This window comes from Tenrec ecaudatus, chromosome 14 (genome assembly GCF_050624435.1).
Source record: "Tenrec ecaudatus isolate mTenEca1 chromosome 14, mTenEca1.hap1, whole genome shotgun sequence".
Taxonomy (NCBI): domain Eukaryota; kingdom Metazoa; phylum Chordata; class Mammalia; order Afrosoricida; family Tenrecidae; genus Tenrec; species Tenrec ecaudatus.
In genome coordinates this window covers 66,260,113-66,282,481 of record NC_134543.1, presented here as the reverse complement: position 1 = coordinate 66,282,481, position 22,369 = coordinate 66,260,113, and the positions used below count along the sequence as shown (strand labels likewise).

Below are 22,369 nucleotides of genomic sequence, written 5' to 3'. Positions count from 1 at the left end.
TGAGAGACTTGAACTGGTTGACTGGAGATCCCTCCATTTAAAAATTTTAATTTTGTGACACAATATTAATTATCTTCTAAATCGGAAAAAGGAGTAAAGACATTCCAAACCTCAACACAACTTTACTATCACGAAGCGGAAGAGGTAACTGTCACCCCCAACAAGTAGTAAGGGATAAGTAAAGATGTTTTGATGAATTTTAGGTGTATTTCTTTACTGATGACAATAAAATATTGAAGAGTAACTTGTATTTGGCAATGGCCTTTTTCTTGAATGAGTAACTTAGAGATATTTGTTCTTTATTTGCAGATTAACTGAAGCAGAGTTTAAATATGAACTTTTAGAAAAAGATCTCTATGCACTTGATGTTACAAATACAACGTTTGGCAGAGGTAGTGTTTTAAAGAAATCTTTTCTCGTATGTGTAATATATAAATGTGTGTGTATATGTTATATACAGTTTCTATTGGTGTAAGTTACCATTATAGTTTTTTAGAATTTGGAGCCAGATGTTCTATTTTGAGTTCTCCCATCAGCTGCTCCCAAGCTTCTGGATTTTGTTATTGAACAATAGTGAACATATTTATTGCTTCCTTTTTTCAGTTGGATTTTCTAAGATAGTGTATATTTACTACCTTAAGCTCCTTGAAAAACAAAATGCTTGATATACATACATAGTTGGTACTCAGTAACTATTTGTTGGAAGAATGAAGGAGTGAGAGTGTTTAAATAGATTAGCACTGTAACTTCGCATTACTTTCTTTTTGCCTGAATTATAATGAAAGGATGAGAAAGTGTAAAAGCATTAATTAAAAAGTTAAGGAAATGCTAGTAATTTGAATTTGATTGCCTTACATCATACCCCCATGAGGTAGCTAGTTGTATGAAACACATTTAATATTTCATTACTCAATAGCATCTTTAATTGTGTAGTTATTATCAAAATTGTTTAAGTTTTTCAAAATACTTTCAGTTGAATTAGAATTAAGCTTATGAGGCATTAAAAAAAAAACACCAGTCTTTTGATAGAGTCTTATTTTCACAACCTTTGAAAAGATGAAAATTATCTTGTGAGAATGAAATTTCTTTAAAAAGAAAATGTTTCTAGAATTAAAAAATGTTTCTACATTTAAAAAGTGTCAGATTATTATCATTCCAAAATTTATCCAATTTTGGAGTGGAAGGGATATTAGACAGGAGTTTTTCTTTAATATAATGTGAAAGGCTCAAGGAGGGTAGAATGCCTTGATCTTTTATGGTAGCTGCATTTATATTTTGTGTAGGCTACATTCAATAAATTTTAATAGTATAAAAGTGTTAATTTTGTGGTATTTAAAGTGTTTTTTTGGTTGTTATTTTTTGATCTTTAGAAATGTAACCATTATTTGGAGATGGTGAAGTTTGTAAAGTGATAGGGCTCTTGGTTATGTGAATTAGAGAAAAAGTGATTTATCTGATGCATTAATACATTTAAACTAATTTTCCACTGGTTATGATTCAAAAGTAGCTTATAATGCTTTAGAGTGTGATGCACACTTTTGTAATTTCCAAAATTTGAGCTTTACTTCAAAAATTCATGGCCCAACCCAGCCTATAAAGGCCTGATTTAAACTGAACCCTTCCATGTTACAACCCTCACTAGCTGAAATTATCTGGAACATCCTACCATGAAACACAATATAAAGCTTAACCTCATTTCCCCCAAATCCCACCAATCTCCTCTTGCTTAATATGGTATGGCTATTTGGATCTACTCCTTACCAAGAGGATCAGTTTTGTTGATGAAGGTGTTCATTTGGTAGACAAACTTTAAAAACTCAGGGTTCCAAATATTTCATTCTCGCCTATTTTAGCAAATCAAAGCATCGTTCAGGCCTGAATGAAACTGAACTTGGCAATAGGATGATGACCTGATGGAAATTGTTGAAATGGGATTCTAACTCTGCAGTCTGGCTAACTGAAACCGTGACTTTAAACATGCTGTTTTAACTATTCCAGAGCATTCCCCATATGGTCCCTCACCGTTGGGTCGACCTTCATCTGAAACGAGAGCTTTTCTCTCCCCTCCAACTTTGTTGGAGGGCCCACTCAGACTTTCACCTTTGCTTCCAGGGGGAGGAGGAAGAGGTATATTGTTTAAACATCTTTATTACTCTAGATTTCTTCCTTCCTTTATATTTTCACCTCACTTTTAAAATGACCTATGAAATAAATCTTTGGAAAATACAGGCATTCCTTGTACTTCTTACTGGTTACATTTTTGGAAAAGGAGCTCTCAGCCATCCAATATTAATATCCTTTTTTCCTTCAAAATTATGTTATTACATTGCATTTTGATTTAAGGACTGAGTGCATATCTTCTAAACCCATAATTTTTACTTAAAATTATTTTATAAACTTTCTAAAGAATATATAAAACATAATAACACTAACCCATCCTAAAATTATATTAGGATAAAACACTATTTTAATGTAGACTTTTAAATCTGCCCATAATTGATCCTTTTTCTAAAAAATAAAATATCCGAAGGTAAATGCTATTTCTGTGAGTGTGGCCAGAGTTTTGACTGGTACCTTTTAAGGAAACAAACAATTTGCTAGTGTTGTAAGAAACTAACTGAACTTTGTGCTGCTTCTTACATGTTTTTGAGGGTTTTTGCAGCTACCGCAAGTCTAAGCATTGGCTGATGATCTTTCTATATTCATTCAGTCAGCACTTAACCCTGCTCAAAATGGGTTGCCTTTGAAAACTTTATGTTTTAAATGAAAACTCTTAACTGCACCGGTGGTTTTTCTCTATTTTGAGCTCTTATACTTTGTCATATTGCCTTATAATTTTCCTTTGAGTAGTGGCAAAATTCAAAGATTTTATACCCCTATTTATTTAAAAATCCAGTCCTAGTTTTCAGTGCCAAGGTTGTGCTTTATCAGCGCTGTTGCCACAGCAAAGCGTCCTCACCCTCCTTTTTATCAGTGTTTTTAACAGATTGAATCTGAGGTGGGAACATCTAGTGACAGGTCTACAGAAAATCACCAGCTGAGCCCAGCCTACCTAGTACACACATCCAAATAGACACTCCTCCTCAAAATAGCCTCTTAGGAAGCCCTAGTACTTCCCCATTGAAGCTGCCATTATCTTAAACAGTTTTGGAAACTTTTCCTTTGAAACGGTTTTCAAAGACTACGGGAAAGTTAGTTTCCTATTTTTGGTCACAGGATATGCACCTTTTGCCCATTGCCTTTTTACAGCTCTCTCTCCATCTTCGGTTTGTTCCACTTAGAGCCAGCTCCTCCAGCCCCTGGTCTCCGCTACAGACCTCACAGAGGGCTTTTGCTTGTGCTGCTTGCATTGGCCCCAGAGCACCGAGGGAAAAGGGACCAAGTTACACACCAGCACTTGGTTCCTAGGAGAACTTTGCCACGAGCACTGTAGAAATCCGATTAATTTTACCGTTTTCATGTTGGCTGGACATTCCTGAAGTCTATTAGTTTTTTCTCTTCAGTTCTACTCCATTTCATTAAGAAAAGAATGCTGATTGAGATTAAGTTATTTCATGCACCACAAATGTGAGATTGTATGTAGTCTGACAATGTGGCCTAGAAATTAAGATATTATTAGGAAACCCACAAATGTGACTAACTGGAATTCAATTACATAAGTCAAGGATTGCTTGTCTATTGAAGAGTAAAAAATAATTTTCCAATAAAACCCCCCAAACTTTTCATTTCTCCTCTCCTGTTTAAATCCCTTTCATTTCCTACTTACTTTCTTTACAATGTGTGTGTGTGTTACTGTTTGTAGAGATGCTAAGTAAGTTATCAGTGGGCGTTAAAACACCACTTTGAGTGGAAAGTGACCTCTCAAAGGAGGATGAAGAGGGCTCTTTCTTTCCCTTCCTTGTTTTAGATTTAAACATTTTAAAGTTTGAATGAGTTCTTTGAATAAGATTGACTATAAGGAACACTTCATTTTAGAGCAAAGTGAATGCAGGTCAGATTTAGGTCAGATTGAATAGCTTTGATCTTTAGTATTTTTCAGGTTTGTAGTTTCACCGGGCAGTTAGTTTGCTTCTAGCTCTGGTCCTCTGGATGTAAGCAATTAGAAGAATGTCTCCCTCCGGATGAATCCAACCTACTGTCTCGAACGAACTGATTGGTAGAGGGCTGAGCAACCTACAAGGATGGATTTGGGGCATTTAGTAGGATCTAGTTTTCTTTTTTCATGAGATCAGGATCTAGTTTTGTTTAAGGAAGGGTTGAGGTGTACTTCTTGGTATAAAAGTCAGTGACCACATGATTCTACATGAGGTAATAGATGGAAAATTTTAAAAAGGTTATATATTTAAAAGTGAATGTCTATACTGATTTGCACGAGTTACGAAGAAAAGGTCAAATTAATTTTGGTCTCCTCTCTTAAAGGAGGTATTGAATTATGGAAAGCATTTTAGAAAGACTTCTATTGAAAAACTTTTTTTAAGCTATTGAAAGGAATAAGCTTTTGTTTTCTGGACATTTAATTTTGAGAAGACCTCATTCCCCTCTCAATAACAGATAAATGAGGTATTAGTATGTTTTTTTATGGAATGCTTTCATGATATTTATATTTTTCTTTTTAAGTGAATATGGGATTTAAATGAAGTTATTATTCTTCAGTGTCATATAAGGAAATTTAAATGGTATTCACTCCTCTCTTTAATGCAAGGATTGTTATCCTGTTTGAAGTATTTACTCCAATAATGCTGTTACAGATTTTGAAATTCTTGTATTAGACTTACCTTCAGAGCTTATAGACCTTTTCTTGAGGTGAATTTGTTATTTAGAAACTGCTAGGACTCATGTACTTGTAGAGCCAATTTTATCTGGTGGTGTGAAGTTTATGATCACATTGTTTACAATTAGTTTTGGCAGAAGTATCATTTTTTTTTGTTTTTGTTTTTTAGGCCCAAGGGTGTGGCAGTCCTTTATTTTCTTTTTAAAATAATTTTATTGGGGGCTCGTACAACTCTTATCACAATCCATCCGTCCATCCATTGTGTTAAGCACATTTGTACATTTGTTGCCCTCATCATTCTCAAAACATTTGCTTTCTACTTGAGCCCTTGGTATCAGCTAGAAGCACAGTGTTTTATTATTAGCATTGAGATTTGGCTTATAGTATGATTTTTAAGCTAATCTAAGGATATTTCCAATAGAGTTATCCTAAACTTTATACTTACTAGTAGCAGAATTATTGAGGTTATTGTTTTAAAGTAATCATTCTCATTTTTATATGTAGTATTAGGAATACTTCTATTGCAGTTTACTTTTCCCCCTCATTTTTATAGTTTATAAATGAACCACAGATTTCATGTTTCAACTTAGTGACTTGTTTTGATTTGATGACTGATGAATTTAAATAGGAATTTTATACAAGTGTTTATATTTTTGGCAAAATTTTCTCCTTTTTTTGTCTTAGTGGTATATATCTAATGGCTTTTAGGGACAGCTTTGTTTTACACTTTAAAACATACTTGGGTTTATTTATTTATAGATCTCATCATAATGAAATATTTTAGATGAATGCGAATTGTAATGTTTTCCTTTCATTAGGCTCAAGAGGTCCAGGGAGTCTTTTGGACCAGCAGACTTCCAATGAAAGAGGAGACACAAACTATGATAGGCTGCTTGATCCTCACAGAGCCCCTTCTGACACTGGCTCCCTGTCACCTCCATGGGAGCAGGATCGGAGGATGATGATCCCGCCATCAGGTTTGTGAGCCGGGTATTTACCTGTGCAAGGTAGCTAGTCTGTGAAATGTATAGCAGTGAAAGAAAACAGGGTTGCCACGTCATGAGAAAACATGACACATGGCGCTGCTTTGCATGGTGCAGTCCGTTCTGACTCATCGTGAAGCATCGGAAAGCAGTGACATACGAATCTCCACGTGGAATCATTAGGGATGATTGCTCATGTTACAGAAAGCTGGTTTTGCCCCCAAATGAATGTTTTTTTTTTTAACATTTATTTGTAAAAAAAGTTAGCCATGATAAAAAGAATTAATGAACTGTACCCCTAGTCTCAGTGGACTTTATTGTAAGATTTTGAGGAGCTTTTTCTTTGAATAAGTTCATAAGTTGCCAGTTTCAGGAATCTCTTGGTACGTACGCACTCTGTGTTTCCCCACAGTAGGGTCTGTTTCCACACACTGCCATTGAGTCACTTCTGACCCCTCACGGCGACCCTGTGTGGTAGCGCAGAACTGCCCGTGGGTTTCCGTGGCTAACTTTTTATGAGATTAGAAACTCTCATCTTTCTCTTGCGCAGTGACAGTTGGCTTCAAACTGCTGACCTTGAGGTTAGCAAGCCACCTTGCAGCCATAAAGCACCGGGTTCCTCGGTGTCATTTAGCCCTACTGTGAATACTTGGTAGTATGCTCTTACTCTTGGCAGGATTTTTTAATATTTTTGTTGACTTTAAGATGAGTGGGCAGAAATAATTTTTATGTAGTTTGTAATTTCATTGTTTTTAATCACTTTTTTATGGTTAAAGACTTTAAAAGGAAAAACTTTTCCTACAGTTGTTTACTGATGTCTCCTAAGAATATGGGTCAATCTCTTTGGAAGCAAGGGAATATATCATTATATATTATACTATACTTAAGTATACATCTTAAAACATAATAATAAAGGTATTATAAAAATTATTTTCTAGGCCAACCATATTCTGATCCAGCGTTTCCTCCACAAAGGCAAGATAGATTTCATTCTAATTCTGGTAGACTCTCTGGACCAGCAGAGCTCAGAGGTTTTAATATGCCTTCTTTGGATAAGGCAGGTAAGAAGCACTTTTTGGAATTTTGCTTTTTGTAATCATGACTCACTTAAATGTCTGAAAGTTGAATACAAGACTAATGTAATTGCATTTTAGTAGCCCTTCAGGCCTGCATCCATTTCCTGAAAACTTTCTTTCTGGTTTGGTATTTTTCGTTATATTACATATACATTTTGCAGAATATGATTTGGCGATTGGTTTGAGCATCATGAACATGGTTAAAAGTGCCCTGATGGCTCAGTGGATTAAGCATTGGGTTTCTAACGGAAAGGTTTGTGGTTTGAGCCTTCTAGCATGCTCCACAGGAGAAAAATGAGGTGTCTGCACCTGTAAAGATTTGTAGTCTCCGAAATGCTGTAGAGCATTTCTACTTTATTCTCTAGAGCACCTGTGATTTGGAATCACCTTGATGACAAATTTTTTTACATGTACCAGGAAGCAAGGAGTGCTGGTGGCATAATGGTTGCGCACTAGGCTGCAAACTGCAAGGCCAGTTTTGAACCACCCACTGCCCCAGAGGGGAAGACAGGGCTTTCTGTCCTCACAGAGTGGCAGCTGTAGGAGCATGCAGGAGCAGCTCTCCCCTGCCTTACAGCAGGGCCCTGGAAGTTGGGATCGGCTCGATGGCATTGAGTTTGGCCTCGATTTTTATACTAGATGCCAAACGCTGCTCCGTGATTTACTTCCTTTTTTAATTCCACCTGCATAGTAATCAAGGGAATAAGGCAAGCAAATATGAATAGATATATGAAAATTAATCAGAAGAATTAAACTCTTTGTTTATGGGATAATCGGGTACTTTGCTTCAATGTTATAAGCTTGGAGAAATTTAGCTTACACTGACTGGGCAACCCATTATTTGCCAGGCATTCTTGAATTTAAAACACTTTATAGCTATGTACTGAGGCTAGGAATTATGTGTATCCTGTGTATCAATACGAACTGAAGTTAACGTTAAAATATAAACAGGTAATCGAGAGTTCTCTCTGTATATAAATTATGCATATTTAAGTAGAATTTAAATTTATTGATAGGAAGTTATCTCAAGAAAGAATATATTCTCTAATTGAAAACTATATTCTTTTAGAAAAGTTATCTTTTAGAATATAGAGAAAAGAAATGAAACCATGATACGGATTTCTGTGATTTGGTAGTATTGTTAGTTCTTTCTTTTTTGGCTTTTGAAATGGTTTTTCTCATTAATTCAAGCTTGGGAGTCAATCTCACTTCTGAAATATTTAACAGGAATTATCCATTGGCTTGTACACATTAAAATCGGGGTAGGTCCATGTGGCTTCTAAGGGATGTCTTACAAGAAGTGAGCCTTGCCAACTGAAGCAGGGAACTGCTAAGGCAGCTGCACCCTGGTGCGACCATCACAAAGCAAGAGACCCGAGTACTAAAAAGGCAAGGCTGACCTAGCCATTTATCCCTCCGCCCTTCAGTTAACCCCACATGTGTTTATCGGCCAGGTTGGCGCAATAAACAAACTACCTCAATATCTAAGAAACTAGAATTGATGTGATCTATCCAATGTAGTTTTCCGAATCCGCACCCCAAATAATCTCAGGAATAAGCCTAAAACCAGAATACCAAGAAAACATTATTTTCTGTTGGATGGTCTGATATATTTGTTAAGTGTCTAATTTCTAAAATATGTAGAGTGCTCGCACAACTCACCAACAAAAAGAAAAACCATCCAATTCCAAAAATGAGCGAGACTTTAGCACTTTACCAAAAGAGGACCAACAAGCACACGAAGCGGCCAACAAACACATTAAAAAAATTCACAGTCATTTGCATCAGAGGTGCCAATCAAAACCATAATGAGAGACCATCTCACTTCTGCACAGAAATGGCACTGATCACAAAAAGTGAAAAACAACAAATGCTGGCAATTTATCAGGGAGGTTGGAATGCTGCCCCAGTCCTGGTGGGATTTAAATTGGCTTAGTCCCGCTGGAAAATGGTATATGCTTCTGGAAAAGCAAAAACTAGAAATCCCATGATCCAGCAGTCCTAGTCCTAGGTGTGTACGCTCCAGAACCAAAACCACGGACTTGGGCGGGTACGTGCATAACTGTTAAATGCAGTCCTGGGGTGCCCTTGGGCAGGCATTGGACTGATGCTGCGGATTGGCACGCCCAGGTGGTCTGCTCCCGGAAAGACGCACAGCGTAGACACTGTGTAGGGCTGCCCCGAGTGGGAAGTGAGGGTTTGTTTGTTTGCTTGTTTAGCCCCTTAGTCTGCTCAGTGTAGCATTACAGTAGTAAAAATGCAAACCACTGCTCAACCTCAGATGGATGAATAAACTGGCACAGACACACATGGGAGCACTGTGCAGTCCGAAAGACCGAGGAGGATTTCTCAACATGTTCTGTGAGAAGACATTAGCAGTTATGGAAACAAGGAATGAAAAGATAGAAGCTTTTCAACAAAATCTCGATTAAGGCACGTTTATAAGTGATGATGCCGGTCTTTTAGCCTATCCTTAAAGAACTGAGTCCTGGCAATTTAACCATATCATTACAGTTTAAAACATATTTTTAATGGAATGAAAATGGAAGTCTTTTAAATATTTTTCTCAAGTGTAGCAAACAAGTCAGAAGAAGCTAAGTTATAATAATAATAATTTAGAAATTATCAAGGGTTCATGGGGAAGGGGGTAGTGAGGGGAACAATGAGGAGCTGATATCAAGGGCTCAAGTAGAAAGCAAATGTTTTGAGAATGATGATGGCAACAAATGTACAAAAGTGCTTGACACAATGGATAGATGGATTGTGATAAGAGTTGTAAGAGCCCCAATAAAATGATTTAAAAAAAACCCAGCAGCTGAGTTAGAACAGTAAGGTAGATGCCTCATGATTTTTTCCCTTAAAATTCTTGCAAAATTGCCCTTGTTTGATGAGTGGAGTGAGCAAGAGCTTTGTTGTGGTGACGGTTTCTCAGGTGCTTCCTGCTAACGCTTTGGCTAACTCTCACCATAAGCAGGTATTCTGTGATCCTCCAGAAAGTCACCAAGCAAACGGCTTTGAGTATCACAAAAACCTTTGCTCTTGATAAGCCTGCTTTTGCTTTGCTGGACTATTCCCACCTTTGGTATCCATTGCTCTTTGTACTTGGTCTTCGGCTTGCACTGGTGAAGTCATGTGTTTCATCTCCTGTTCTAATTTTTCCGGGACATGCTTTAGGATCTTGATCCTGTTGTTTGAAATTTCCATGGAAAGTTCTGCTATTGTGTACAGCTGACCGGGACACAACCCTGTTGGCACTCATCCATTGGAAAGTTTACTCAGCTAATTAATTGTTCCTTCTGAGTTGTGTAAACTGAACCAACTGAGATGGCAAAGGTGTTGGCTGTTGTTTCTGCCATTAATTGCTGGTTCTCATCAATTGGAACATGAACAGTAGCAATGATTTCATTGTATATTTATGTGAATGGTCTGCTGCTGTGGCTGTATCTTAAACACCAGCTCATCTCTCTTAAAGTGGATTATCCATTTGTAAACTTTTGATTTGGTGGTGGGGGTGAGAGGGGTGTGGGCATTGTCTCCATATGCTTCGATAAAGCATCAGCGATTTCACCATTCTTCCATCCAAGCCAGAAATTTGATGTTTGCTCCCATGATTGTCCTTGGTTTTGGGGGAAAAACACACCAAAGTTACCTTTTTGGAATCATAAAAACCAGTTGCCGTACCTTTTGAACGGAACTCTCTGTTATGATTTAACTGGCCCTGTGAAAGACCCCAGTCTTTATTGAACTTTGCTCTTTAGATCAGAAATTGTTAGATCAACCCATCTCCGGTTAATTTGTTCCATAACACTTCCTTAGCTTTGGTTTTGCTTGAGAGACTGCTGGGAAGATCAGTTCTGTGAGTCAGCTGATCTTTGTGTCTTGCCTTTGGCAACTCATGAGCTTAAAGCTTCTGAGGCTCACTTAAAATAGCTATCAAATTAATGGTAGTTCTACGGTCTTCTTCCTCCAGTTCCTGTACTCCAGTCAGTGTCTTTTTCTCTTTTTGGTCAAGGTTGATGGTTTTGCCCTCCTTCTTTGAGTTCATCTTTGAAGTCTCTGACCTTCCCGAAAACATTTGTTCTGCTAAAAACTGAAGCAGATTTCTTTAAGTGTAGCAAAGCTTCAGTGGTTTGGGAAGACAGGTTTTGTTAAACATTTGCTATTAGCTGTGACCTACACGTTTTGCCTATGCCACAAAAGTTTTGTGTTTTTGGAAGGCGCCTTCACGAGGCCAAGACCAATGTATTACTGAGAGAACTTGTCTGCAGCATCCACTGATGAAAGAGATGTTAAACATGCCATGCATGTAGGAACTGGGACGGACTCTAGTAATACGTTCTGATTGTGCAAGAAAGCAATCTTCTTTGTTAGCAGGGATGTGAGAGAGTGAAGGAGCAATCATTTTCTAGATAGTGGACACTAGTTTTGGTGATGGGCATCTGTGATACTTCTCCTGCCATCCAGTCAACACCAACACACAGAGATCCTGTAGGCACGGTAGAACTGTCCCTGTGAGGTTTCAGAGACGGCATCTGTCTACACTGGAGTAGGAAACCTTGTCTTTCTCCCGAGGAGTTTGAACTGCTCACCTCAAAGGTCACAGCCCAACATATGGCCACTATGTCACCAGAGCTCCTGTATACAAACAGATAGACATGTTTGTGCTGCATATGGTTATGGAGATTTATATATCATCAAACACTTCACATAATTGGGCTAATGGGTTTGAAGGTTTAGGATGATAGCTTTGGGGGGCAGGAATTAGGTTTATAAAGACAATGTTGTAAATAGCATGTAGGGTCTTAAAAGCTTGTGAGTTGCCATCTAAGATAAATTTTTGGTCACCACATTTGTAACCAAACACACAGAAGAAAGTAGTCTTCAGGATTAAGAGTGTGTTTGTAACAGCAAAGATAAGAGGGACTTCCCCAAAGCATTACCGTGGTACATCCTTTAAACCTGCCACTCACGCCACTCCCAGAGGTCACTGTCACAAAATCACTAGCACTGTGATTCTTCGTACAGTCGTCTAAATGAGGCCTTGCCGTCACCATTTGCCCTAGATCAAAGATGAAAAGGAACAGAACTACCAGACTGGAATTAAGCGAGGGTGCTGATGGACACCCCCTTACTGAAGGGTTGTGGAGAGGAGACGAGCCAGTCAGGGTGCAGGGTAGCAACGATGAAGCATGCAACTTTCCTCTAGTTCTTAAATGCTTCTCCCCCACTCCCCCCCATCATGATCCAAATTCTACCTTAAAAATCTGGCTAGACCAGAGAATGTACACTGGTACAGGCAAGAACTGGAAACACAGGGAATCCAGGGTGGATGACCCCTTCAGGACCAGTGGTGAGAGTGGCGATGCCCGCAGGGTGGAGGGAATGTGGGGTGGAAATGGGTAACCGATTACAAGAATCTACGTATAACCTTCTCCCTGGGTGATGGACAACAGAGAAGTGGGCAAGGGAAGATATCGGACAGTGTAACATGACAAAATAATAATTTATGAATTATGAAGGGTTCAGGAGGAAGTGGGGAGGGAGAGGGAAAAGTGAGCATCCGATATTAAGGGCTCAAGTAGAAGGCAGATGTTTTCATAATGATGATGGCAACAAATGTACAAATGTGCTTGACACAATGGATGTATGTATGGATTGTGATAAGAATTGTATGAGCCCCCAATAAAATGATTTTAAAAAAAATGAGGATGCTGATATGTTATGAAATGTGTAACCAACATCATTAAAATATGCTTAAAATTGATCAATGAGAACTTAATTTGCTGTGTAGAGTTTCTCCAAAATTATGCATTTTTAAAAAGAAATGAAGTTTGTTTTATTTTAATATTCACAATGTCCCTAAGAAGTATAAACCATCATTATCTGCATTTTATACATCAAGAAACTGAGGCCCCCCCAAAGGTACACAAGACCTTAGCTAGGAAGTCTGTAAGCAATAGGATTTGAACTCCTGCCTGTGTGGATCCAGAGCCATGTCTTAGTCCCGATTCTGCATTGAAAGAGAAGATTATGGACTCAGTAATTACGACGCTGCATATTTACTGACTGCTTCCTATGTGCCAGGCATTATGGTGGTGGTTAGGTTTCAGGGGGGCCAGGAGCTCAGCATGCGTACCTCCTTGTTACACTTTGTTGTGTTTTACAGATATGGTGTATTCTACAGGAGCTTCCTTGGTGGTGTAGTGGGTACATGTTGGACTGCAATCCATATGGCTGGCAGTTCAAAACCACAAGCAGTTCTGAGGGTGAAGGCTTGGGCTTTTTACTCCTGTAAACAGTCACAGTCTCAACCACAGGGGGTTACTATGAGTCAACATTGACTCAAGGACAGTGAGTTTTTTGGTTTGTTTTACAAATTGAAGGTTTATAGCAACTCCTGTCAATCAAGGCCATCAACACAATGCTTATACGTGCATGTGCCCACTTGTGTGTCTGCCACATTCTGGTATTTCTCATCCTATTTCAAACTTCTTCATTATGCTGTTGTAACTTAATAAGCCCTGATGACACTGCTGGGTAAGTGTCAGACTGCTAGCCACAAAGTTGACGCTTCAAACCCACCATCCCTTCTATGGGGGACAGATGAGCATATGTCCTCTCCTAAAGATTTGTATCCTCAGGAGCCCTGTGTAGGATTGATGTGAGTCAGAATCGACTTGATGGCAGTGGTGGATTGCATACTTAACAGACTACAAACGTGGTTGGCTTCTTCGTCACACTGCTTTATTGCAGTGGTCTAGAACACATCTGTGATGCCTCTTGAGGTATGCATGTCCTCTGAGTCCTAGTGACTCTTAACTGACTCAGAGTACATGGCAACCATAATAACGAATACAAGACGGTACCATGTGGGGACACTAACCCAGATGAAGTAGAAGTGGGTCAAGGGAGGGCCTGTAAAGAAAGACTTCTCAGAGGAAGTGGGATATCCTCTAAGAAGGGAAGGAAGAAGTTGCTGTACTAAAATGGTTAAAATATATTCTAGGAGATTCAGAATTTAATAATTTATGTAATATGAATCAGGGACTTTTGAAACAAGCTGCTGAAGAGGCAATCCGTGAATAGATTTTGCAATCCATGTTTAGAAATTTGGACCTTATTTGTAGGATAATGGGACACATTTTTTGCAGTGGAAGGGTATAGTCACATGTGCCTTCTAGAAGAATTATTCAGGCTGCATTGTGGAGAATAGACTGGAGCTGAGGGGTCAAGATTATGGGGAGGATAATTTCAGGAGCTGTGTCAGCTGTCTTGTTGAATAATGGGGATGATTTTGTAAAAGGGATAGATGTGAACAAAGAAAGTAGAATTGGGATGATTTATAATTGAAGGCACATGGAAAATGAAAGAAGAGATGAAATCTTTTTTTAAAAAAAGAGAAGAAATCTTAGCTGATGCCCAGGCTGTAGCACTTGGCTCGATGGAAGGAAGTACCATTCCTTGTTCTGAGACTTAAGAACAAGCTTGCAGTAGCAAATTTGACAGAGAAGATTCTGAGTATCATTTTGAACTTAAAAAATTATTGGCATCTGTTGTATACCTACATGGATATTCAAGTGGGCAGTTCAAGCTTTTATGTCCTGGCAAAGCTACCCAGACCTGAACTGTATGTCCAGAAGTCATCAGGATAATTCACTTGACCCTTGCATAGCTTAGGGTTAGGGACACCCTCCCCCCCATGCAATCGAGTCTTTTTATTTCCTCCCAAATTAACTGCTAACAGCCTCTTATGGACTGAAAGCCCTGCTGTTAGCATGCATTTTGTATGTTACATGTTATATACTGCACCCACATGAAAGCTGCATTTTCATGATGAGATGTGCAAAGTTTTTGTGTGTGCTGGCATAGCTGTAGCAACAGTCACAACTTTTTTTTTTACACAACTATTTTTAATACAGTGGTTGTTAAGTTGGATTATTTATCTTGAATGGCAGGGAATCACAACTATAGACCTCAATTAATTTTTTTTGTATATGAATTTTTATTTTATTAAGAGATCATTTATTGGGGCTCTTGCGCTCTCATAACAACCTATACATCAGTTTATCAAGTGTATTTGTCCATATGTTGCCACCATTATTTTCTAAACACTTTCTATTTGAGCCCTTGGTATCAGTTCCTCTTTTCCCCCTCACTCCCCACTCCCACCTCGTGACCCCTTGGTAAATTATAAATTATTGTTATTTTCATATACCAATCGCTATCTCCCTTCCCTCACGGTTTCTGTTGTTTATCCCCTTTGTGGAGTATGTGTGATTGTGTCTGTCATTGCCATCGGTTCCCCCTTCCTTCACCTTCCTCCTACTTTCCTGGTATCGCTACTCCCATTACTGTTCCTGGACTCCCTGTGTCGTGACCTTTGATCTGTACCTGTGTACATACCTGCAGTGAAAGGCAGGACTGGGGTCATGATAGTGCAGGGTGAGGAAGCCTCAAGGAACCAGAGGAAGATTGTGTTTCATCAGTGCTATACTGCTCCCTGGTTGATTCATCCCTTCCTTGTGGCCCTTTCTGAGAGGATGTTCCATTGTGTACAGATGGGTTTTGGATCTCTGCTCTGAGCCCCCTTATTCTCAACAATATGGTTCTGTTTGTTTGTTTTGGATCACTTGATGCCTGTTACCCAATCCTGTTGACACCTAATGATTGCACAGGCTGGTTTGCTTCTTCCATGTGGGCTTGTTGCTTCTCTGCTAGATGGCCGCTTATTTAACTTCAAGCCTTTAAGACCTCAGATGCTGTATCTTTTTGATAGCTGGGCACCATCTGCTTTCTTCACCACATTTGCTTATGCACCCGCTTTGTCTTCAGTGATTGTGCTGGAAGGGTGAGCAACACCGAATGCCATGTTGTTAGAACAAAGTATTCTTGAGGCAGGGCTTGAGCAGAGGCCCAACGTCCGCCCACTACCATAGTGTATTGTCATATCAATATATGTACATAGGTCTATACCTCTATTTTTATGAATGGATGTATTTACATATGTACACATCTATATCTATACAGGTATCCATAGCTTGGCTTCCAAGATCTTTCCTCTGTTTCCTTTTACTTTCCTCTTGCTCCACCATCATGCTTGCCCTTCTTTGCAGACCTCAATTTAAGATACAGATCAGTAAGTTCCACTTTTTCTATGATGTCATGACCTTTCTTGCTGCTTAGGAGCCCTTGCAGCATCACTAGTGGCATTCCACATGAGTCCCATAATTCTATTCAGACTTTATGGTATTGCACCAAACATGGTGAAAAATATGGGAGATTGGCCAGGGACCACCATTTGGAGCACTACTCAGTTTACTGAAGAGACACGCTGTTCTAGAGATGATTGGTGTGACACAGCTCGTCTAAGTGGACCCAGGCACTTCAGCTGTGCTGCTTCGGTCCGGGGTTGGCAGCGTATGTAAGTAAAAGTTGTTGGAGTCATTGGGATTTCCCAAGGACGCAATGAGAGGAGAATAGGACTAAGCGTCATCATTTAGGAATAGTTAGAGGGCGAGATAGAAGCCTTCAGAAAGACTGAGAAGTAGTATCTTCAGAAGTACAGCAATGGGAGAAATTCTGAAGGCTGCGAGTCGCTGAAGTGTCAGGAGTTAAAGTTAGGACCGTTGTTAGCTGCTGTCCAATCAATCCCGACTCACTGGCAGCCCCTCAAGTATGCAGAGCGAAACCATGCACGGACTTCTCAAACGACGGCCTTTGGGAAGCAAACCCAGAGTGCCTCGGGGTGGGTTCCAACCACCAGACTTTTGGCTAGCAATTGCTTAACCAGTTGCGCCATTTAGGGAATCTATTTTTTTTCATGACCAATAATAAGTCTTTTGAAAAATACCCCTCCCCCCAAACAAAGTACAATCTTGGGAAAATAAATTCACTGGAGTAGTGGATGTTACAAATAAAAAACAACAACAAAGTAATGTCAAGCCACTTCCAACTCACAGTGACCCTATACATTTCAGTAAAATAACGACTAATATAGGAATTCTGAACAATGTATATGGAACACCCCTGGATTGTGAATAAGAGGTAGTTGAAGGGGGATTGTGATTGGCGCTCTCAATTTTAAGAAGCAGTTGGGAGAGATTTGCTAAAATGGATCTTGCCCGAAGGGAGGAGGAAGCCAACTGAGAGGAGCGTCTCAGAGGAGGCTGGAGGAGCGGGGTTCTCAGCACAGGCCAGAGACACAGATTGGCTGGAAGGAGCCTTTTCCATAATGGGAGGAAGAAGAAAAGTTAGAGGGATACAGTTGCAGACATGGTTGTCAGCTTGGTCACAGGAAGTTAGGAGAGCTGTAAGTGGCTGGGGTACCAAGTGTGCAGCTGAAGGGACACTGGAGAGCCACAGCCTGTAGTGGTGGCGTCCACAGGCACCGACAAAGTGCAGGTGAGAGCTGGGTTGAGCTGTGCTTGACAGTGTCAAACATGGAAAATGAGCAGTAGGTGAGGAACTTAATGACTGGCTTAAGGGATGAATTTTGGGATCGAGTTAGGGAAATGAGTGAAGAAGGAAGGAAACGAGAACAGGGTAGAGGACTGGAAGTCTCAGTGCCTCCACCAGCAGATGTAATGGAGGACGTAAATGAGACATGTACACGAGAGGCAGGGATGTTCCCAGAGATGAAGCAGTTTTTAAAATCATTTATTGTACAACTAATTCCAATCCATACATCAATCGTGTCGAGCACATTTGTACATATGTTGCCATCATCATTCTCAAAACATTTGCTTTCTACTTAGACCCTTGGTATCAGCTCATTTTCCCCCTCCCTTCCCATTCCCCCTTCCTCATGGACCCTTAATAATTTATAAATTACTAATATTTTGTCATATCTTACACCATCCGACATCTCCCTTCACCCACTTCTCTGCTGTCCATCCCCCAGGGAGGAGGTTATATGTAGATCCTTGTAATCTGTTCCCCCCTTCTCCCTCACCTTCCCTCCACCCTCCCGGTATCACCACTCTCACCACTGGTCCTGAGGGGTTCATCTGTCCTGGATTCCCTGGGTTTCCAGTTCCTTTCTGTACCAGTGCACATCCTCCGGTTCAGCCGGATTTGTAAGGTAGAATTGGGATCATGATAGTGGGGGGAGAGGAAACATTCAAGAACTAGAAGAAAATTATATGTTTCATCATTGCTACACTGCACCCTGACTGGCTCATCACCTCCCTGCAGCCCTTCTGCAAGGGGATGTCCAATTTCCCACAGATGGTCCCTGGGTCCCCTCCACACTCCCCCTCATTCACAATGCTATGATTTTAATTTTTGGTCTTTGATGCCTGATACCTGATCCCTTCGACACCTTGTGATCTCACAGGCTGGTATGTTTCTTCCATGTAGGCCCTTTGTTTATCTTCCAGCCTATAAGACCCCAGATTCTCTATCTTTTGACAGCTAGGCACCATAAGTTTTCTTCACCGCATTTGCTTATGCACCCGCTTTGTCTTCAGCGATTGTGTCGGGGTAGGCTGGTGTGCAGATGAAGCAATTCTTGATGATGATGTCCATGAACATTATTTAGAAACAGCCAAATTCAAATTGCTAAAGTGTGTTATCTGATGGAGGAATAAGGAAGGAGAAAAGAAATAGGGAGAAAAGAAAGGAAGCAGGGAGAGGAATGCTGCCTCCTAGCCATAGGTATCTTTGTGACGTTGCTGCGACAGGATCGCCCAGGAACTAGCTGGGGAAACCATCATCCCATCCCTTTGCACAAACCTTAGTCTCCCCATATTTCCATGGACCTCACACTGCTCTTGTGACCTTAACACAGAATGCTGGTATTAAGCTAGTTTATGTGCAGACAAGGGAAGTGGGAAAATAAACAATATTTTTTTTGTGACTTGGGAATATTCCAAAATTAGAGTGATTAATTATATTTTCATTGAAATCTTTGTTTAGATGGGCCAGTATCTTCAGAAATGGAATCTAGTAAAAATGATCCCAAAGATGATCTCAGTGTAAGTATTGAAAGTTCAATTTTACCCATGTATTGATTGAGGATAACGATTGTGGCTTTTGCGGGTTTTAGTGATAATCATTTGTCGTTTTCTTGTAGAGTTTACATATGCCTGATGCATCTCTCCCTGCTGAAAGTGCAATCCCAGGACCCGGGTTTGTACCTTCCCCTCCAATCAGGGCTCCGCTGTTTCCAGTGGACGCAAGGGGCCCCTTCATGAGAAGAGGACCTCCCTTTCCTCCACCGGCTCCCGCAAGCATGTACGGAGTGCCCCGAGATTTTTTTCCACCCAGGGATTTTCCTGGCCCACCACATCCTGCATTAGCAAGTATGCCCTTTTCTTTCATTTTTAATTTAAAGCTGAATATGTGTTTAACAGTCAGTCGGGGTATTAATTTTAATATCTATTAACCTAATGTAGTAGAAGAAAAGACTCACGTGATCTGTGAGCATAGTATTGCTTTTCCAGATTGGGAAGGGCGAGGCTCAGATAGAGTTTACTAATATGTGCATTTAACTCGTCAAAAAAAATCATTAGTGTTTTGAAACAGTTTATGTTAAGACTAAAATTATTTATGTCTCATTTGATAGATACTGGTTACTGTGGCAACTGGCAAAAATCATTGTATTTTAGCATTGTAATTACTGACTACAGTATTTTTAGTTTGAGAACTTACCATGTGGTTTTACTTCACAAAATCCTGAGATATATTTGTCATGTGTGGCTTGTTTGTGCATTTGTTGAAATTCTTTCACAGTCTCACGTAAGAAAAAAAAAAGAATAATTTTATTTTTTAACACCCATACACTGCTATGTGGAACTGTAGGTCTACGAAGAATTAGTACATGGTTACAAACACTGGGCAAAAGAGCATGTGCTTGAGGTAGTTTTTCGTTCCCTTGTTCCTCTATTTCAAAAATTGAAGGTGAACTAAAATGAGCTGTTTGGAGAATTTCAATACAGTCTTTGATATGATTAGAAATCTTTTAAAGTGTAAAATTAGAATTTGGGAAACAGTGATCTGAATTTTAAATCTGGTGAATCTTAAAACTTTCATAAAGTAAGTTTCCTCTGTTCTGAAATATTCTCCCCTCTATTTTAAAATGTTAAGGTGTTAGATTTGCATTATGTATAAAATTTATTCTCTCTAATGGATAGTTGGATAGACTATGTTTTCCTCAAAGTTGTAAAAATAAATTTGCTCAAGTAATTATTTTATCTGTTTATGAGCATAAAGATAGGTGTTAGAAGTTTTAAATTAATGATTTGTCAGGACTGCAGTACAGATCCTTAACGTTTAAAACTCTCTCTTACTTCTCTCTTTGAACAGTGAGAAATGTCTATTCACCGAGGGGTTTTCCTCCCTATCTCCCCCTAAGACCTGGGTTTTACCCCCCACGTCTACATCCTGAAAGTAGAAGTGAATTCCCTCCAGGGCCGATTCCTCCTTCAAATGAGCCTACTACTGAACCCCCAGATCCACCGCAAGAAACTTGACAGCGGTCTCGGTCTCTTCTTCAAAAGTAATTTTGACGTGTCTCTCATTTTCAGTTTAAGTAACTACTGTTACTTAAGTGATTATACTTTTGCTCAAATTGAAGCTTAATGGAATTATAATTCTCAGGATAGTATTTTGTAAATAAAGATGATTTACATATGAATCTTATGAGTAAATTATTTCCATTTTATTTTATTCTAGGTGGCATACTTATTTTAATTTGATTAACTAGTATCATATACATAATAGAGCTTTTTATATACATATACATAATCTTACCATATGGGGATATTTTAAATTCCAAAGGCTGTGTCTTTATGCCAAGAACTCTGTTTACTACAGTTGTAGACATATGTGAAAAATAATGTTGCTTAATTAAATAAATTTTATTGTTTAAAGATTTGTTTGGCATTTATAATAATAAATTATCTAATTTTTCCTTAATGCATTACTTAGTTTTTTTCCTTCTTTCAATAGCTGGAAGCTCAAGACTAATGCTTTATATGGCTCTTTCTGATTCCATTATCTTACCAAAAATATATCTTCTTTCTTGCAAATAGACATAAATGACTCAAAGCAAAAGATTAATATCTTAAAAAAAATAATACTGGGTTATATATTCTAAAGAAAAGCAGCATGTTATCTAGCAGTGCCTTTCAGAATTTGGTTTTTCTTAAAGTCAATGGTTGTCCTATAGCTTTTTTAAAAAAAATCATTTTATTGGGGGCTCGTACAATTCTTATCACAATCCATACATACATCCATTGTGTCAAAAACATGTACATTTGTTGCCATCATTATTCTCAAAACATTTACCTTTTACTTGAGCCTTTATTTTTTAATTTTTTAAAAACATTTTATTAGGGGCTCATACAACTCTCATCACAATCCATATATATACATATATCAATTGTAGTCCTATAGCTTTATAACTTGTTTGTCCTCATTGGGAAGATACTGAAGGTTCTTTTAGAGAATGTTGAGGTTTACTATAGGATAAAAGCATGGAGGCCATGTTTCATCATTTTGAATTTAATATCATTATAGTAATTTTTCCTAAGTCAAGTATGTATTCTGTAATTAGCCTTCAACATTAATATAATTATGAAGGAAAAAGAAATTAAGTATAGCTAATAAATATCACAAGGACAGGCTTGGATATTTTTAGTTTTTTACTGGGATTATTTTTCCCCTTACTGCCAAAAGACAGAAGATGGAATATTCTTGAACAAAGCAGTGATGTGTTTGTAATTGGAACATTTCATTCCAACAATTTCCGGGTGGGTTTTTTCCCTCTTTTAAAATCATTTAATTGGGGGTTCGTACAACTCTTATCGCAATCCATACTTACATCCGTTGTGTCAAGCACATTTGTCCATTTGCTGCCATCATCATTCTCAAGACATTTGCTTTGTACTTGAGACCTTGGTATCAGCTCATTTTCTCCCCTCCTTCCCTGCCTCCCTTCTCTCACAAACCCTACATAATTTATATATTATTATTATTTTATCATGTCTTACACTGTCTGATGTCTCCCTTCATCTACTTTTCTGTTGCCCGTCCCTCATGAGGGGGTTGTATGGAGATCCTTGTGATCAGTTCCCCCTGTCTATCCCACCGTCCCCTTACTTCCTGGTATTGCTACTCTCATTATTGGTCCTGAGGGGTTTATCTGTCCTGAATTCCTTGTGTTTTCAGGTTTTTTTTTTTTTAAAAAATCTTTTTATTGGGGGCTTGTACAATTTTTATCACAATCCATACATACATCCATTGTGTCAAGCACATTTGTACATGTTGCCATCATCATTCTCAAAACATTTGCTTTCTACTTGAGCTCTTGATATCAGCTACTAATTTCCCCCTCCCTCCCTGCTCCTCTCCCTCATGAACCCTTTATAATTTATAAATTATTTTGTCAGATGTTTCCAGTTTTTATCTGTACCAGTATATATCCTCTGGTATAGCTGGATTTGTAAGGTAGAATTGGGATCATGATATTGGGGGTGGGGGTGGGAGAGAAGCATTAAAGAACTAGAGGAAAGTTGTATGTTTCATTCTTGCTATAC

The 22,369-nt window shown here is 38.9% G+C and overlaps 1 protein-coding gene across 4 annotated transcripts in view; it reads left to right on the top strand.

Moving 5' to 3' along the window:
- Positions 1–20,688, top strand: part of MIA2 (MIA SH3 domain ER export factor 2) — a 77,617-nt gene extending 56,929 nt beyond the window's left edge. For 2 of the 4 annotated variants that reach the window (XM_075530981.1, XM_075530980.1), the window contains exons 18-24: positions 310–392; positions 1,999–2,127; positions 5,590–5,748; positions 6,693–6,815; positions 18,747–18,805; positions 18,904–19,132; positions 20,136–20,686. In XM_075530981.1, coding sequence (XP_075387096.1) covers positions 310–392; positions 1,999–2,127; positions 5,590–5,748; positions 6,693–6,815; positions 18,747–18,805; positions 18,904–19,132; positions 20,136–20,302 — 949 coding nt within the window. In that variant the 3' untranslated portion in view covers positions 20,303–20,686. Of the gene's footprint in view, positions 1–309; positions 393–1,998; positions 2,128–5,589; positions 5,749–6,692; positions 6,816–18,746; positions 18,806–18,903; positions 19,133–20,135 lie in introns of all 4 variants that reach the window. The other 2 variants (XM_075530983.1, XM_075530982.1) reach the window with 2 other exon arrangements.
- Positions 20,689–22,369: the final 1,681 nt, after the last annotated feature.